This window comes from Doryrhamphus excisus, chromosome 1, assembly GCF_030265055.1.
Source record: "Doryrhamphus excisus isolate RoL2022-K1 chromosome 1, RoL_Dexc_1.0, whole genome shotgun sequence".
Classification (NCBI taxonomy): Eukaryota; Metazoa; Chordata; class Actinopteri; order Syngnathiformes; family Syngnathidae; genus Doryrhamphus; species Doryrhamphus excisus.
Window position 1 is genome coordinate 22,692,501 of NC_080466.1, and position 19,717 is coordinate 22,712,217.

The 19,717-nt window shown below is 40.9% G+C and overlaps 3 protein-coding genes across 6 annotated transcripts in view; 2 read left to right on the forward strand and 1 right to left on the reverse strand.

Moving 5' to 3' along the window:
- LOC131132142 (serine/threonine-protein kinase 10-like) overlaps positions 1–7,526 on the reverse strand; it is a 31,694-nt gene extending 24,168 nt beyond the window's left edge. Inside the window, exons 1-2 of the mRNA XM_058077490.1 lie at positions 6,640–7,526; positions 5,670–5,834 (exon numbers count right to left, since the gene is read on the reverse strand). Coding sequence (XP_057933473.1) covers positions 5,670–5,834; positions 6,640–6,789 — 315 coding nt within the window. The 5' untranslated portion in view covers positions 6,790–7,526. The remainder of the gene's footprint in view (positions 1–5,669; positions 5,835–6,639) is intronic.
- Positions 3,353–12,710, forward strand: stn1 (STN1 subunit of CST complex). Of its 2 annotated transcripts, XM_058077504.1 has the most exons (9): positions 3,365–8,410; positions 9,027–9,122; positions 9,928–10,005; positions 10,522–10,695; positions 10,882–10,993; positions 11,517–11,667; positions 11,752–11,874; positions 11,941–12,013; positions 12,082–12,710. In XM_058077504.1, the coding sequence occupies exons 1-9, from the start codon at positions 8,293–8,295 to the stop codon at positions 12,237–12,239; spliced, it is 1,083 nt and encodes a 360-aa protein (XP_057933487.1). In that variant the 5' UTR covers positions 3,365–8,292; the 3' UTR covers positions 12,240–12,710. The 2 variants fall into 2 exon arrangements, with proteins under 2 accessions (XP_057933497.1, XP_057933487.1); XM_058077514.1 differs by lacking the exon at positions 10,522–10,695 and having other exon boundaries at positions 3,353–8,410.
- Positions 12,711–13,250: 540 nt separating this feature from the next.
- The window catches only part of sh3pxd2aa (SH3 and PX domains 2Aa), an 82,369-nt gene continuing 75,902 nt past the window's right edge, over positions 13,251–19,717 (forward strand). For 2 of the 3 annotated variants that reach the window (XM_058077424.1, XM_058077441.1), the window contains exons 1-2: positions 13,251–13,723; positions 18,675–18,755. In XM_058077424.1, coding sequence (XP_057933407.1) covers positions 13,628–13,723; positions 18,675–18,755 — 177 coding nt within the window. In that variant the 5' untranslated portion in view covers positions 13,251–13,627. The remainder of the gene's footprint in view (positions 13,724–18,674; positions 18,756–19,717) is intronic. The other variant, XM_058077433.1, reaches the window with a different exon arrangement.

The following is a 19,717-nucleotide window of genomic DNA, read 5'->3' on the forward strand; positions in this document are numbered from 1 at the left end:
GATTATAAATCGCTTTCAAAGCCAAAGTAAACAGGAATGAAACGTGGCACCACCTTCCTATTGGTGGGAAAAAGATCATCAATCAATGAAAACATGAGCAGCCGTATGGATGGAGAGAAACAGGGTGAAAGGTGAACCAGCAGTGCGACGATGCGAAGAAGCACATCATGGCTTTGAAAGGCCAACACAGGCCTGACTTTTTCCTCTGGATGATCAAGGATGTTATATTCAAACATTAAACATTTTGCCAAGAAGTTAAGTAACTGGTGAGCTATAGAGGTGAACACAAAACTACGTAAAAAGCTACAGTGCAGGGCTCGACAATAACATTGTACCGATGGCCCGGGGCAAGTTAAAAAAAATTCGGGCAAGTAAATCCAATCATTAATATTCCCGTCGGGCAAGTGCACTTTGGCATGCCGTACTGCCAAGAGTTTTTTTTTTAAGCGGTTCTTGTTGGGTGTTGGTAAAACACGGACTGCGTAATTCCGGTGGTAATTTGCAAACCAATCCTTGCAAATCTTGAAATGGACCAATCAGAATCGTTTATTTAGACCGCGGTCCGTAATCCACAATCCGCGTTTTACCCACACCCGTTCTTGTTCGCGATCAACCAATCAGCGATCGTTTTACTAGGAAAACATCTATCATGGCGTCCCTGCAAACATCGTCTAATTCTTCAACAACTTCTGAAGGAAAACACCAAAAAGTGATGAACCAGTGCCTCCTAAACAAGTATTTTATTAGCGGCAGCAAATCAAATGATGGCACAGGTGAGTGAATCACATTGCTGTGACAATTTGAAGTGGTCACAATGAAACACCACCCATTAGATCCAATACCAAGTGCTGATTTTGCACAAGCTACAAAATCTAGCGCTTCCATTTCTCTGTGGATTTTTCTCACCTTTGCTTCACAAATTATTGTTTGACCATTGCGCATTTTTTTCTGGATTAAAAACACTTTACTAGTACACAAATGTGTCAAATGTTTCATTGTGGTGCACAACTTATAAATATCACTGCTTACTACGACTACGATGTGTAAGGTAGCATGGCATGCCATGTTAACATACATCTCCACAATTTTTCAGACATTTCTCCAAATACAATGCATCAGTACTATTATCTGATGAATTATCAGCATATATTGATATATGATATCATTATGGCAGTCTTTTCATTTTACATGGGGCAAGTTCGGGCAAGTAGTTCTCACCTTAAGGATTCCCCATGGGCAAGTCATTTTTGTTTTTAACGTAGAGCCCTGCAGTGGACTTCCAAAAGTATAGCATATAGTCTTTTGCCACTTTCCTGCCAACTGTGTACTCAAAACGTTATTGACACATCAACACGTTGACAAAGTGTGCATTGAACAGTGAAATGTCAATCATCACGTATCCTTGTCTAATTGAGAATCTGCATGAACGCTGCCTACATGGACGAATGAAGCACTCTAAGATATAAAAAGGCATTTAGAGTCTTTCAACATGGCTGTTGCTGTAATAGGATTGGCCTCGTTGGAGCTACATTGTGGAAAGGGTTTCCCACAATGCCTTGATAGACCTCTTATGCTAGGCCTTGGGCCTTCTGCTGTAAACAGGATTACACTTTCTGTGAATGCAGCATCTAAGGCATGGAGGAATGGCAAGGTGAGGAATCTGGAGCAAAGGGTCTCGCAAAACCTAATATTAGCATTATCGCCAGTGTGGTTGCACTAGTTTTATAAGTCCCGCTGTTTTGTAAATCAATCTTTTAAGCACATATAAGAACAAACAAACACATCGGCCGGCCGATATATCGGGCCGATATTTGCGTTCTTTACTTGAATCAATATCGTCCGATACTGGCGTGGGTTTGCCAATGTATTTTTCCGCCGCATGATTTACAGACAGGCATCCGCCGGGCAGCTTTGTGTTGTGTTGGACCCTGAACACACTACCGTTGGAATTAGGGAGCTGTTGATGTAGTTGGTACAGCTGTTACCAACACCGCTTTAATGTCAATGTCGGCAATTCAGTCCCATCCTGTTTGTAGGAGTTTCATTCAGCCAATGCCGGGCTGAGGTTAAATGGGTGTCGTGTTATGTGTGTGCGCTCTCTCCAAGCACGCACGCACACGCACATGCACAACGAATTGGAGCAGCCGTGTCTGCTTATCAGAGGTCTTTAGCGTGCACAAACTATGACAGAAATGTTTTGCACATGGTTGAATATTTATTCCTTTTAAAGTTGATAATGCCGTTTAAATGTGTGTTTAAGAAAGCTGAATCCTACTGTGTTCAGTGTTTACATTTCAATAAATATTTGATTAAACTTGAGACCTGGCATATTTGTTGTCATTGTCATTTTGTCATCTAAATTAAGGGAGCAAAAGCAGTATCAGCCACAAATATCGACCCATGCAAAATCGGCCATCGGCAGAGGGTGATGGAAATAAATCGGCATCGGTCCGATCAGTCGATCCCTAATTGCGAGATTCAGAGAAGGTTTTCAAGACTGATCCACTTATCAGAAAAAAGCCTACAAGTCTTAGAATGACTCAAAACAATCTTGGCTATTCAACGTGTACACCATTCTAGTCTTTCTGTAGGCGAGCTGCTGTTTTAGTGGCTGTGCTGCTGTACAATGGCCCTCACAGACTGGCAGCATCAGACACAGGCTGGGAAAAGCCCTTTTCTCACCTAACTTTGAAAGGCACACATTAACGACCAAATATGGTATATGGCATTTCACTTAGAAAGTCCTTTCAAGGCACTCAAAGCACTTTTGACACTTTCCACATTTAGCTACTGATGAGCAACTGTAGGTTCAGTATCAAAGGTCACAGGATTGAACCAGCAACCTTCAGGTTGGGAGACAACCACTCATTTTTTATCTTAATCTTTTAGATAACCCAGCAGGGACCGTCTGTTCATTCAGTCATTTTCTATACCACTGTTTTAATTATAAATGGGACTGTTCGCATATGTATGTTAGCACTGATAGCATATGTAATGTTGTTACCGCTTATGCACATGCCTCGTCTCTGCCAGAGAACAAGATGATTGTGCTTGCTTATCTATAAGGGGTATACAGATACAACTTTTCACGCCTGATACGATACTGATATTGCAGCCTTGAATATTGACCAATACTGACATCAATCTGATCCAATATCAGCACAAATAATACAGATTTTTATTACTTATTCTGGAGTGTGGAATGTTAGAAAAGGCTTGATCAAGCGATATCATTCAAACAGAAAACAATAGTGTGGGTGTTTTGGATAGCCTTTGGGGGGGGGGGGGGGGGGGGGGCAGAGGTTTTTGTGGCATTCCTTCGGCTGCTCGATGGGGTTGAACGTGTTGAGCTTTTTCAGTTTTGTGCCACCGGGACTTGCACAACAGGATTTGTACTCAACTGTGATGTCTTTTTCAGACTTTGATATTGCTCCTGCTCCAAATTACAACTTACAAATTAGCTGTTGTTGCGATCAGAAGTGATGGCGTGCCGATGTTGGAGGTTTTAGATGCAGGCTGATATAATCCTTATTTTATGCTGAAATCAGAGTGTATTTGTTTTGCTTCTCATGTTATTTTTCTCACTTTTGAGGTTCCCACTGTGTCCATAAAGCACATAGGAAGCCGGAGTACCCAGAAAAAAGCCATGCATGCACAACAGGAGATTCGACTGACATGCTTAGAAATCAATACAAATCATTGTGTTAAATATAATGTGTGTGCTGACAGTGGATAATGTAGGTGTTACATGAAGTTAGGGCAAGACAATGTGGACTGGAGCCTTTCATCTGTGGAAGGAAATAAAGTTCTCTCCTCACTGGATGATCAGGTTCCATACAAGCCATGATAAACATCACCAGTTCACCTCAGTCACTCTGTGGCTATTGTTGACAAGACAATGGTGAGGAAACAGACTGGGGCACTGAAAATACCAAACGTTAAGTTTGAAGAGAGCAATCTAAGGGCGTTTTCTGAAAACAGTTGCTTGTGTATTCAAAGGAATGGTTCCACAGTAACATTACTGATGCACCAATTTTGCAGAATGGGTGTGAAAGAGACTGATTCAAGCTGTGACGCTGGCTCGAACATGACTGCAAATCCAATTATCTGATTAAGGGAAGCTGTCCCTGTTGTTGTATAAATGTGGACACATGCCTTGCCGGGCTGAGTCTGACAGACACAAGACGAAGAAATGATGCCTTAATGTTACATCTCAGATGCACCCATTTTGCTAGGCCCGAATCAATTACACTACATATACGTTGCAGACCAAAATCTAGACTAAGCGTGCTAAAAAACACAGACATTAGCAAAATAATAAACTTCTATGATGATTAACAGCTGAATGCTATTTGATCCTTCATGTGAACTTTGGCCCTGACATTTGATAAGAATGTAGCAATAAGACACTATGTTGTTGCCAACACTTTACAATGCCTTTTCATCATTAAAATCTGCCTATCAATAACTATCATGATTTTTAAACTAAAATATGAAACCATCTGAAGTGTTCTACACAGAAAATAAAGTTGTACTCATTGCTATAAGTTTTGTCCAAGTCAAACACACCCATGTATACGGTTAGCCCTCGCCACTTTTGTGGTTGACAACAGAATCCTACTGATACATTTCCCTCTCATTAGCCAAAATATATACATATCTAAGCAAACTTTATGTATCATTTCAGCATAGTTAAGGACTTTCAAGCATAAAAATTGATGAATGAATTAAAATAGAAGTATAAGGCATTCAGAAGACGCATTCAGAGACGTTGTGATGACATGTAGTATGCTACACTGGTCACTAGGCGTCAGTAATGTTGGGTGAGACACAAGCACCAGACATGACAGCCAGAACAACATGCTTTTATTACAGGTTTGAATAAGCTCACAACAGTCACAATAATCCCTAACCTGAGCTACTGTTGCGACCGTAACACACAGCAACCAAAAACCTGCTACATTACTTCCTGTCTGCCTGTCACTCAGCTTCCCTAGCATTGGAGTACATTTACAGCAACACACACAAGTCTTTTTCTTATTATGTCTACTATATTGGGTATTAAGAGTGTAAAGGTGACCATAGGGGTGCTATTTAATGTCCACAGGGCTCTAACAATGTATAGAAGGCCCAAAGCAGGTTGTCAATGCTCTAATTACAAAACTTTTCGATTTATAATTAAGGAATTATATTTCCCTGAATCACAGTCAAGTATGGAACCAATTATCAACAATAAACAATCGATTGCTGTATTGCCCAAGTCAAATATTGCTGACAACAAATGCTCCATGAGCACAAACACTAAAAAATACACCCCCAGCTACACACCCAACAGCATGCTGGGTATGCCGCTGTACTCTTTCCCAACACGCTACCCTATATTCAGCTAGTAATCAGACACAATAAATACTCTCTTTCAAAAAGGCCAGTAACAACAAATCCAGCAACTTGTTCGAGCCTTATTTGAAACTTTTGGAGACATGACATGAAAAGCATAAGTCACTCTTTTCGACAAGCAGCTGGTCAGCTGTTCTTCCTTGAGCTTTTTGTTGATGTTCAGCTGGGTACATGTCTTTATTAACTATGACATTGATTTTTAATAACATAACAATAAAGTCAAAACCCTTTTGCCCCCGGTATCAGGGTTCCCATCACTCCTTGCTACTCACCCATAGTTTGCCCTCGTAATAGAAAGCATCAAGCAGCTTGACAATGTTTGGGTGGTCACACGAGGCCAGTATGTCAATTTCCACCATGTAGTCCTCCAGCTCCTCCTCGGTCTTTGTGTCAATAACTTTGGCAGCAGCGAGGACACCTGTCTGTCTGTTCTGAGCCTGCGTAGAAAGCAAATATAACATGCCAAATGCATTATTGAGGTTTTCTGCCGTCTTGGACAGTTCAGCTGTTTATGGGCTCTATAGTGGCATTGTATGCCAACTAAATAATCATTTTATGACCAATTAAGTGAAATCATAACTCTTACAACATGCCACGGCACTCATATTGGTTTGTTATCATATCAAATGTAACTGTGTGGACATTTCTTCCATCTGTGCAAGAGGGATGAAACTGTCACAGTGCTTTGGGATACAGCCACATCCTGGTAGCCTGCCATGCTCAACTACAGGGTTGGGAAAAACATGACTCCTTTGCACAAAATCACCCAAAACATACAGCCAGAACCACAAAGGAGTGGCTCCAACAAGCGCATTAAGATCATGGAGAGGCAGAGTCAGTCTCTGGACTCCAGGAGAAATTCTGTGGAGGGAGCTGAAATTTCGAGTTGCAAAGGGACAGGCTCCAAACCTTCAGGGACTGGACCTGAGTGACCAACTACAAGTAACCTTGACCTCTGTACTTGCCAACAATGGTTTCTCCGTTAAGTACGAGGCCACGCTTTGCATTATGTTGAAATAAATCTACACACATGAAAATATACATACATACTATACAAATGGAATAGTCCATCTTCGTTAGTAGTTATTTTAAAATGCGGTATATTCTATTCTGTGTAAATTAAGGACATACGTCATAATTTCGTTTTAGTGATATAGGTATGGGGTGGAGCTCGGTGAAAACAGTCTCAGCTGACACTTCTGGTTCGCGTTCCAATTCGAAAAGCACAGTGACATGCCTTACCTTAAACACCTTCCCAAAGGCTCCGTCTCCCAGTTCACCGATAATGTTCCATATTTCCTCGGGGTTTTCATCTCGTCGAACATGCTCGTATTGTTTCTTCTTCTTCTCAGACCCCAATTTAAAGATTTTACGGAAGTTAAAGAAGGACATTGTGAACCCTACAGTGCGTCATTCGGTGGCTAAGTCGTGAAATGAATGGAATGTTTGTGGTTGTAAAAAAATAATTAGTGGTAGCAACAGTCCAACAGAAAAGTGTTCATAATTACCAGACAAAATGAACGCAACGCTAGCTTTAATAACCTAGCTTAGCTTGTGTCACTCTCCTGGCCAGTCCGGGAAATTCGGTGCTCTTTTGTACACAGCAGCTCACTTGTACCATCCACAATGATGCAGATCTACCTTGACGTGTCCCGACCTCGATAATCCCCCGCAGTAGAACACTGATTTCATACAAAACACAAAGGCAGAGCCCCAGCACTCGGCGGCCCAATATTATCCACCGAGGGGTTCCTTCCTCAACCAAAATAGATATGGAGCAAACCGATTGTAGTTCCTTCCAAGTAGTTCCGAGGCGTAAATGCATTAGAAACACTGAATATAACGGCCGGTGAAATTCGGGTTAGCTCCTACATGTACAAGAGCTAAAGTAGCCATCCTGTCTTGAAGACGTGCCTTTTTCTAACGGATTACCAAACTTCAAGATTCGAGTTTAACGCGCGTCCACGATTGCGCGCGACCTCGTGTTCCTTTCTCCTTTTTAGTTTACACTCTCAAAACCTTCATCTAAGAATAAAATTAATGTTTACGGAAATAATGGCGTTATTTGCGTGCTGGCAGAGCGAGTGTAATTATCTGCCCCGTGGTGGCATTGTTTCCTTTCAAGAAGATACTCATTGTTCGCAATTGGGCGGATCGATCCGAGCATCGACAGCAGGATAGCAAGTACTAGTATCAGAAAGAATCGATATGAGCGAGGCAGATGAGATAAATATGTTTCTGTTCTTTTCGCTTCTGCTTTATTCATTTAGACAAATACCTACGATGTCTTTATGTTAATATTTTGTATATATTGTGACACTGTCTTACATTGTTGGAGCTTTATATCGAGTAAGGTTGATGAACATTTTCTGGTATGCTTGAAATCTTTGTCCAGTGTTTTATTTTTATTATAATGCAGATCAGCAAAACAAAGACAAAATTACAAAATCGTTCAATTAACTTGAAAAATAGCAAGTACAAAGTATCGATATCAAAACCGGCATCGTCTTCAGATAGTATCGCATCGATACTCGAATGTGCCGTATCGGCTACCGTCACATTGTTTTGATTGAACTACAAGTCCCATGTACCATGACAACCAACAGTGGTCTGTTTGGGCTATTTAAGCGGTTCGTAATGATATGATAAAAGAGCTTAATTCATTATGAAGTCGTAAAATTATACTGGATAAAAATGTTTTAATAATAAAGTATACAATAATAAAAATGTTTAACAGTAAATTAACGTGACGTCACGTGACCAATACTTGTGCTTCCGGTTCATGCAGAAAAACTAAAATAGCTAGCTTCCGCACTAGTCTCATTAAGAAAAAACAACGTCGAATTCAACGGATTTGGTTGTCATAAGAATCACATTGAGATGTAGGCCGGGGAAATGGATCCTGCCGAAGAACTCCCATCCATGTTGTGGGGACTGGACCCCGTCTTTTCTGCTTTCGCCAGACTTCATATCAGAGACATCCTCCTCCTGCCAGAGTCCTGTCAAGTGCCAGGTAACATTTTGTTCTCATCATTCACAAACTAAATACAACAACAATATCTAATTTAGCAATCAATTAATCCTTATTGCCGACAGCAGAAGCAGGTGTACCAATTTCAACAACATAAAGTAATATACATAATATTCATTGTTTGATTTTGATCTACATTCAGCATTTATTAGGGAGTTGTATACGGTGGCCGATAGGGGCAAACAGACATTACCCCAGGGTACACATACACTATAAAACAAATACAAAAGGAAAATATTGTAAATTGCAAAACACACACACAAAAAACATTCCAAAAACAACTGCAATGTATTGCAATCGCTATTCCTTATTTTACTAATTAGAAGAGGTTAACACATACACAGGAAGTGAACAAACCCTTTTAATGACAAAACATAAACGCAAAATATAAATGAAGTTAAGAATGATCATTAATAGACCAGGATAAACGGTGGGATTAAATAAATATTCCCACATTTGTACAATTGCTTGTTTTTTCATCTTGTTTATGATTGATCTTAATAATCAGTAATTCTATTGCAATAACACATTTTAATAGACCTTGTAGTTTTAAATATGACCTCTGATGACACTATTATGGCTCTTGTTTTTATCATAGATCTTTACTTTTACAAATCCCATCCCATCTACAAGGTGGATGTGCTTGGGACAGTCGTGTACAAGCGGGAAAGGGTGGACTTCTTCTCATATGGAGGTATGTTTTTGCTGTTTCTATAGGCTATAGTTTGCACTCATGTGGTCAATGAATTTTCCATATTACGTATTCACATAGGTATATACATATACACATAGGTATACACATGTCTGGTTCATTGGTGACTCCAAATTGTCCATAGGTATGAATGTGAGTGTGAATGGTTGTTTGTCTATATGTGCCCTGTGATTGACTGGCCACCAGTCCAGGGTGGACCCCTCATCTCGCCCGAAGGCAGCTGGATAGGCTCCAGCATACCCACAACCCTAGTGAGAATGGATAAGCATTATAGAAAATGTATGTATGGATGGAAATATTCATTCATTCATTCATTCATTTTCTACCGCTTTTTCCTCACGAGGGTCGCGGGGGGTGTCGGAGCCTATCCCAGCTCTCTTTGGGCGAGAGGCGGGGTACACCCTGGACTGGTCGCCAGCCAATCACAGGGCACATATAGACAAAAAAAACATTCACACTCACATTCATACCTATGGACAATTTGGAGTCACCAATTAACCTAGCATGTTTTTGGAATGTGGGAGGAAACCGGAGTACCCGGAGAAAACCCACGCATGCACGGGGAGAACATGTAAACTCCACACAGAGATGGCTGAGGGTGGAATTGAACCCTGGTCTCCTAGCTGTGAGGTCTGCGTGCTAACCACTAGACCGCCATGCCGCCCGGATGGAAATATACACATTAATAATGTTTCCTGTAAAATTACTGCAATATTCCAACATGTTCTCCAGTTCAACATGACCTAAGCTTTGTGGGGATGATGAGTGTCTTTTCATTTGTTAACAGTGGACGATGGCACTGGTGTCATAAACTGCTCGTGTTGGAAAGATGACCTCATGAAGGGAGAGGTGGATGTTGATATATGTGAGTTTCTTCTATGAATGAATGTGCACAAGACAACATATTAAAGGTTTCAGCAATGGACACATTTGAATAGTATAACAAACGGAAGTTTAGAAAACTTGTATTTACATAGGTGAGTTCAGGACGTGAAGCAAAGCCATCCAAGAATTGACTTTTTTCTACATAACTAGCTGCTACAAGTGAACGGATAACTTTTGATATAACGTAACGATCACCCTGCACTAAGCTAAGTACAATGATATTGCCTAACATTGTGTTTTGTACGCATCTCTGCCTTTGGTGCAGACAGCACAGGTTCCACTCCCGTTGGGAGTTCTCCGGTGCCCGTCCCAAGCCCGGAATGAAGGGAGGGTTGCGTCAGGAAGGGCATCTGGCCTATGAAATAAGCCAAAATAATAAAATAAGTGGCAACCCCTGATGGGAGAAGCAGACAGACAGCTGTATTAGATAAATAAGTATTTTAAGTTACAAAGATCACACCTACTTCCCATGAATCATATTGCCATGTAACACCAGCGGAGAACAAGCCTCATGATGACGATCAGGGAGCCTTCAATCCAGCTGCGGAACTGAAAAAGCTCAGACGGACCCAGCAGAGCCGGTGTAGCCTAGAGATCGGAGAGCTTCTGCGAGTCAGAGGACTGGTGAAGACATACAGGCAACAGAGAGAGATCACAGCATCCACCTACTGTGAGTGACTACGGCTGTATTTATCACAGTGGAACCCGTTTATGCCCACGCTCACACTCCAATATTGCAGCATTTAAGGGCTGTAAAAGTGATATCCCCACACATTTGGATACTTGAAAAAGAAGCAAACACTCATCCAACTACACAACCACACCATCTGTATCCTGTGGGCTTGTGTGTTCCTAGATAAAGTGGATGACCCAGTGATGGTGGCCCAGATAGAATGGATGACGGACGTTCTCCAGCTGTACAGTCAGTTCTACGACAAGCCACTCCAACTACAAACCAACACCGCTAGGTACGTGCTGGCAGAATATAACATCCATGAAGCATCGACGAAAACATAGTTGTAACATTTGCGGTGCTCGAATTGACAAAAGCGCAGGGTACCATATAAACTTATTGAATGAAACTGTAGGCTGGGCTTTAATGATATGTAGTCGTCTGTTCTAGTCACTTGGTGTCAGTTATGTTACATTAATGAGTATGTATTTTCCTGCTATACTGGGTAGCAGGCTTTTAAATGTAACTATAGGGGTGTTATTTCATGTGTAGAAATCTCAAATAATGTTAACTTATTTAAAAGGTTGTCCTATGCTGTATGAAAATATTTCATTTAAAAAAAGGAATCCTACTTTGCGGAAATTCTATCATCACAGTCAGGTCGGGAACAGGTTACCCGTGATCAACGGAGGATTACTGTGTGTCGGAAAAATAGTAGCACATGCTTTACCCAATTTTCACCCTTTTCCGTGAAGCGGTTCAGTAGGAAATGTACAGGAAGTGTTGTCAGGGCTAATTGTTTCATATCTGGTTTTCAGTGATAGTCCGGTGAGTTCCCTCAGTAGGGCAACAAATATCGTCAAGGATTTTCTACAGCAGAGGTCGGTGAGCAAGTTCACACCCTATGATGTTCAGGACCTCCTGCAGCCTCTTTTCACCAGCGGGACTGAAACCGCTCCTGCACAGCAGGTTTTGTTTCTTTCTGCTTTTTTCCTGATTACGGAGTCGCCACAAAACAATCATTGAGTAGTATGACCGTCTGCTGCTGTTCAGGAGCCTGTGTCGGGTCCATCTGCACATCAGGAATTACGCCAGCTCCTCAAAGGAGCCCTGCAAGTTTTGCAGGATGAGGGCCTGGTGTACCGCAGGGTAATGTCCCAGGATGAAGTCTATTATGTAAGAGAAGCAGTTTGTGTGAAGAATCAGAGGAATGTCCTGTTTGATATTCCTGTCCTTCACTAGGTGACTGTGCAGGATAAAGATCTACTCATGGTAGTGAAAGACATCATCAGGGAGGACTCAAAAAGAGAGAAGTGTATGCAGACTCAACCCTCTCAGGTGCTTTACTTGTGAGCTAACAGACGGTTCCTCGTGTGCTTATAGTTAGGGCGAAGGGTTGCCACCTCCTGCACATCCTGTCTGCGGTGAGGCATCGCCACATCCTCAACGTGAGCAAAGCGGCTCTGGAGCTGGTCCTCCACTCATTGGAGCACAACAGTGACATTGTCAGCACCAGAGATAATTATTATACCATGTTTTAGGCCATATGTCATACATATCTGTATTAGGGCTGTCAAAGGATGGCATAGTATCAGATGAATCACAGCTGGCAAATTAATCATCATCATTCACCATTTGCAACTGTGTCTGAAGTATGACAATTTTTTCATCATAGAGACTTGGCTTGCTGTGATACGTGTGTATTAATTATACTAAAAAAGGTTGGTTACCGCCGTTTACACACTATTTGTGACAGCCCTAATTCTGTTAGTCATCATGCATAGTTACATATTTTTGTAGAGCTTGTCATTAAAAAAAAAAGTGATCTCTAAGCCACAATTGCTTTTCTAAGAGTGTAAAGTCGAAATGCATCTTTTTTCTTTTCCTTCTTTTGTTGGCAATTGATGACCAAAACATCCAGCTTAGCCATCTTCATGTGTACCAGCTGACATTTTAAAACCAATACTTGACAAAATCAAGAAAACCAAGAACTCTTTCTGTTCAAAAGCTAACAAGCTAAATACACAATCCAGATTTCAGCCCTATAAAAGGACTGACGCTACTGGCTGAACTAAACACTAATCAAAAGCACAAATAAGCGGCATGTACCTTAGAATAGAAAAGTAAAGCCAGCAGAGAACAGAACATTTGTATGACTTTAATGCTTAAAAATGCTTCATTTAGGCAAAAAGTGTGTGAGATCAGTTTTTCTGTCACTTTTTGGAACTAGTTCCCTAATTTTATAATGCAAATGTTGACAGGTCTGCTAATAAAACGATTGATGTAGCAGTGGATTAAATGGACAGGTGGTGGTGGTGGATGGGGGCGCCATTGCAGCTGGAACCGCCACTGCCCGACGCATTAAGGACGCTGGAGGTATTGTATCGTCTTACACGTACGTGCGTGGCTTTGTCCACATGGGGGCAGCATTGAGTCATTTCACGGCGTCGTTCATGTTCTGCCTTCATCTGATTGGTCGTCTGTGAAACATCTGTAGCCACGCTCGCAGCTGCTCATGTCTCCGGCCAGAAAGCAGCTCATGACTCACTTGGCCTGCAGTGTGTTCCTCTCAACTGATCTACCTCGGAAACCCACCATTTGTTTTACTAAATATACGGAACCCCGTCCATACAATTTCCTGCCAAACCAAGAAGCAATGACTTGTGGTGATTCTTTCTTCATGGGGGAACTAATGGAGTGATACGTTATCAGCTCTTTGTGGACGTTATGTGAAGACCACCCTACTCTTTTTTTCCCACCTCCACAAAAATCCTTGATGGAATACAGGGTGCGTTTAGCGCAGGACTGAGCTACCTGACTGTGACGTCCAGGTATGCAGACACAAAGGAACTGGCTTCACTTTTTGGCCGAGAGCGAGCTGATGTCTTCCTCGTGTGGGCGATGAACGCTGGCGTGATTTGAAGCTTTCATGTATAGCCTTTGCGGGGTCAAGATGCAAGTCCGGACGGTGCTGGACGTCAAAGTGGTGGACGTGGAGAAGAGACGCAGCCCGTCGAAACACTACGTGAGTAGATGGCGTTTTATGCTTCTGTGGAAACTACTAAGGTTTTCCTGTAGCATACGTGTAGCCTAGCTGCCGTGACGTCACCACAGGCATACGTCTTCATCAGAGGCACACGTTGGTGTCCTTCAGGGTCATCGAGCTCTCATAACCGAGTCTCATGAAATGGATGCACACCCGACAGGAATATCAAAGATTGTGATTACACTGATGAAGATCATGCTGGGAGATGTTCATGAGTGTCTAGCTGGTTTTGGGAGTGCAAGTTGTTTGGATTATTTGAACTGCAAAGCAAAACCTTCACATACCTGTCAACATTTTCAGGAAATGAGCGATTGCATGTGGGCGATGCTGCACGTTTTGGTTTGATAAATGCAGGACCAGTACAGGAGATCCCAACCAATCAATGCACCCACAAATGTCTAGTTTTGACACAGAGCTCACTTCCAATCCTCAATAAATGACACTGAATGTCTAGGTTCAGTTTCAGATCGGCAAGGTTTTTTGCCTGTGGAGCCTGCATTTCGAGGTGAAAACAACATGAAAACCAGGGCGCTGTCTATGAGTGGATAAAGAAGCAATTGTGAATCAGAGAGAAGATGACAAATCATTATATACAATATATAGAATATAAACTACCAAAAATGGTCTGCATCATGAGCATATCCATGATGGTGAAGGCCACACATCAAGAAAAAAGTCTACATGTTTCTCTACTCATCAATACCACCCTTGTTTTATATGATGGGCTGTGTTGAGTCCCTGCACTCGATAACCTAGGTTGCAAACTCACATTGAAAAAGAACGAGAATGACACCACGTTTTCTGATAAAAAAAGAAATGTACGGCATTACAGAGTTCCGTTCCTACAATGACAATACACGTCGAGTTTCATTGTAAGCCGAAACGTATACCTATTGTATGTAGATTAACACCTAAAGCACTGTAATAAAAATATGAAATAGCATCAATGAAACAGGCCTTAAAAAACAACAGTGGTTGCCTTGCACACTGGAAGGGGCTTTGCAATGAGTGAGAAGGAAGTCTCAATAATGTGATCATTTGTGGTTACTGTTATGACCGTTGCTCACTTTCTGTCAATGTAATTCCTTTCAAATGAGACGCATGTATTTCACTTCATACAGCCATAGCGGAAACATAGCCACGGCCTTGGGGCAAAATAAGATGCGGGTTGCCACTGACTACACTAACCCCTTCTCCCACTACTTTTGCCTTGTGTATGTACTCTTTCACCTTCAAGTACTCATCAAGTACAAATGCTCTCAACACACTACACATGGCGGGTTAATTATAGCTTGCCTCCGGCATGACTATCAGCGCTCCATTGTGATCATCTCCCAGGTTAATGGCATGAAAATGTGTTTTTAATGCTCACAATTTTGTACATTATATACAGTGCATGGTCAAATAATGGGGAAAAGGACAGCATTGAATGAATACAGTAATCCCTCGTCACTTTTTGTGTCGAATTTCACGGCTTCACTCTATCAAGGTTTTTCAAAAATATATGAATTAATTAATCAGTGTGAATGGTTGTTTGTCTATATGTGCCCTGTGATTGGCTGGCGACCAGGTGATGGCGCCTCTCATCCAAAATACAAATATAAGGCATTCAGAAAACGCATTCAAAGACGTTCAAAGATTTGTTACTAGACACTAGGTATCAGCAATGTTACATTGATGAGACAATAGCCACTGCAGGAAGTACTGTACAGGACAATTCTTACAATACCAATTCTTGTGGGAGTCTACGTATTTTGTCTTGTTTATGTCGTATGTCTTACCTTTTCTGATTACATCTACTATGTAGGGTAACAGGAGTGTAAAGGTGACTATTATGTGACTATTATGTTATTTTATGTCTAGAGGGCTCTAATAACGTTAAAAACATATTTAAAAGGGTGTAAGCAGGTTTTCTACGTCTATGAAAATATTAATATATTATTAATAAGGAATCCTACTATGTGGAAATTCACTTGTCGCGTTCGTGTTCCCCACAGTCCTGCAATCTGTTTGTGATGGGGCTGAATGATAGCTATATTGCATGACCATGATGCACGTGCATGCATTATTACTAATAGTAATGACAAAAACTGGAATAGAAAGGAAAATTCAGCATTTTAGTTTTGTTCGCAAATGTTTGCATTCACTGGTAACCCCCTTGAACAGTGGGGGGGGGGGTCTACTGTATTAATGACAGCACTGTCCAAAGAGCTCTCTAACACTTCCAAAAAAAGTGTTTTTTGAGTTTATCAAATTGCTTAAATAAGTCATTGTCAGAACCGAGCCTTGCTGACTTGTGTTTGGGACTCGGAGAAAGCTGATTTGTGGCCCGGTTTCCCAAGCTACCGTGTCCCATGAGATAAGACTATTCACTGTGCAAAAATAGAGCCAGGGAAGGAGAGAAAACACAAAGACGCACTTTGTGGTATCCATTCAATCTCATTTGTACTATTTGTGAAACCGGCATGTAAGTGTGACCACTAACAGTTCATATTTGGAATGTATTTTTTGCATAGGGAGGTGGTAACATAGAAAGGAGGCCTTCACCTACAAGTATGAGTTTCAGAAGTGACTAGACTACAGCTCATCCCATAAACCTAGAAAAGTGATGGATGAAATTGTGCAAATTTCTTAAGCTGAAGATGACTGATCCAAGTAACGGGACAGAAAGCAATAGGAGTGAGTTTTTTTAGTTCACACGAAACACGTTGCAGTGATTTATCCAAAAAAGATCCACCCCAAAATATTTTGATGACAAGACTGTGCTTAGCCACTCTCTGCTCCTTTCCCCTTGCGCCGTGATGCGTTCAGGTGCACTCGTAATTGTGATTGTTAGGCACTAATTGTTTTCAAATTTTATTTTTGTACCCCAATTACAAGCGGTATCCCCCTTGGTGGTATGCGTACCCCACTTTGGGAGCCTAGGCTGTAATTTATCTTGCTTTTAATAAAATACAGCAAAATTGGCACATTTCACACATAGTGGCAAATGGTGATTAATCATGATTAATACATTTGAAAACGTTAATTTGATGACATTTTTTATCCTTTGACAGACCTATCTTGGATAGGTTTTATTCTTGGGGACCAAATGGCCCTTTTACTGTGATAGTCAGAGACATTGGTGGGTGTGTGTTTTGTACGCTACTTTAAATATAGTCGTTTAGGCGGGGTTCACTGCGTTTAGTGGCTAACCCACATTCTCTGCCCAACCGAGTACCACGTTCTTTTGCTCTCATCGCTTGAAAACGGAATCGCTTTGTGCCCATTTTAACCTTCAGAACTGTAAGTTTTTCCAATATACTATATACTAGAATGTGTGCTATTGTTTTTGCAGAGTGTACTATTGTACTGTACTATTGTGTTTATACTGTCACCATTCAAAAATGAAGTTCTTAGCAGAAAAAAAACAAGCTGCTAATGTGAAGTATTGCCATTCACAGTCGAATAATCAAACGTGCAGTTTGTTCTTGTGATATATAAATATATAATTCCCAGCTTCAAGCTCTCTTCGTTTTCTCAATTGGCAGAAAAATGTACAAAGTCTTTTTCTTTCTTTCTTGGACGTTGAACCTCCTGAAGAGTTGTTTTCTGTTTCACCTTTGCTTACGATTTCCTCATTTACTCACGTTCATAGATTCTTCTGAAAACAAATGTGACACATTGGACCATTTAACCACAGGAAAAAGCTGTACTTATGTGTTGCAGACAATATAATTAAATAGGAACAGCCTACTCGTACAAATGTCAGCCTTACTTTATGTGCAACACTGTCCATCCATCCATCCATCCATCCATCCATCCATCCATTTTCCTCCGCTTATCCAGGTGTATGTATGTATATATATATGTATGTATGTATGTATGTACGTATATATGTATGTAGTGTATGTATGTGTATATATGTATGTATGTGTATATATGTATGTATGTATGTATGTGTATATATGTATGTATGTATGTATGTGTATATATGTATGTGTATGTATGTATGTATGTATATATATATGTATGTATGTATATATATGTGTATATACGTATATATGTGTATATACGTGTGTGTATATATATATTCTATATATATATACTATATATGTGTATGTGTATGTATATGTGTGTGTGTGTATATATGTATATGTGTGTGTGTGTGTGTATGTATATGTGTGTATATATGTGTGTGTGCGTGTGTATGTATATGTGTGTGTGCATATATATGTATGTGTATGTGCATATATATGTATGTGTATGTGCATATATATGTATATATATGTAAAGTTATCCTTCCATCTGTGTGGAAGTGGTATGTTTTGGGTACTTTGTCCTTCTTCCCAACTCTGTTGGAGGTCCTTTCATAAGTTTAGAATAAATTATGCTTAAAGCCATGGCCATCTCTCCCTGCAGTGATCCCATAGCAAAGGCATTAGCAATGTGGTGTAAAGAAATAATAATAGGAGTGTAAAGCTGACTATTGAGGTGCTATTTCATGTTTAAAGTGCTCTAATCATGATAAAAAATGCTTTTACAAAGTCTAATCTAGTCTAGTGGGTGATTTAGCAGTTGCAATCAACATAAAAAAATGCAGTGACAGTCAGTGACCAAGGTAGGATGCGTTGCTTACGGAGTTTGGGGTAAGATACAGAATAGGTCAAAAGGCGTAGTTTGCTATTTGGAATGTAACTGAGACAGTGTATGGAAACCTGAGGTAAGGTTTTAGCCAATATTTTAGTCAAAAACCAAATAACAGGAAAACCCTACATGAACTACATACAAACTGTCGAAGAGTATGAGCAAAGCAATGAAACAAACGGTGGGAGAACGGTGGGAAATGCCTGAGCAGGATCACGGCAAGAAGGGAACCCAACACCTTTTTATTCCTAAAAAAGATGTTGCATCCCTTATTTTAATTTTGCTCCTCTCTTCTCCTTGGCAGGTGTATCTCATCAATGTCACCTACTCTGACAACACCTCCCACGTCATTTACAGGAGATACAGCAAGTTCTTTGACCTACAGGTAATCCTCCATGCCTCTTAATGTCATTCATTGTATTGGTTGTCTTTTAAGAGTGAAACCATTCTTGTCTCATGCATCCACCTACCCCGGATACCCCGGATCTTGCACCATCCCCTCAGACTAGAGTTGTCCGCTTGGATGATTCAATGTGCTGAGATTATGAATGTGAAGATTGTATGTCCGTGTGTGTAAGAGCACTCTCATGTCTTGGCTGGTGTTCACTACACCTTGTCGCCTCAATGAATCAATGTGAGTGTAAGTAATTGGTCGGGGGGCAAGGGAGATATGGTTTGTATCCCTTAGCCTCTCAGAGACTCGACATAGAGCTGCTTCTATATCCACACCACTTTCTTTCCCTTCCTGACTGACATGCTTTTTACGGGTCAAGCAAGAAATCCACATGGAAGTTGTTTGAACTACCCATGCTTTAAATGGTGGAATCCGTTTAGCTCGGCCTCTTTTATGTCGACAACACGTCTATGTCGACCAAATCCTGGTCTTCCGTGTTCTTATTATTTCTAATTAGTGCACTCTTAAGCTGACGTCGGCACACATCGTTGCATATGGGTCAGTTTCTGTTGATATTTGTAACTATGTGCAGTTTTGATACCGTCATCATTATTGCTTGTGTGGTTTGCAAAATGAGATGGTCCTGCAACTTTGCCTTCATTAGTCACGTTCACATGAGGAATTTTTGTCTTTCCAAATGACCTTTCCGAAAGCAATGGTATACATGGAAAGGAATATTCCATCGCGTGTCTACATGCGCCGCTATAATCAATCAGAATAGTCAATGGGGCATGCGCAGTAAAGCGTAAACACCAACATCACGTGATACCGACTTCCTCCAGTTTTTCTTTCACTTGTTGGATAACTCCGTATTGCCAGTTTTTCTTTCGTCCACTGTTGAAATTTAGTCTGAATCAAAAACAACCTTTCCGCAGCAGTCCAGTGCCTATTGC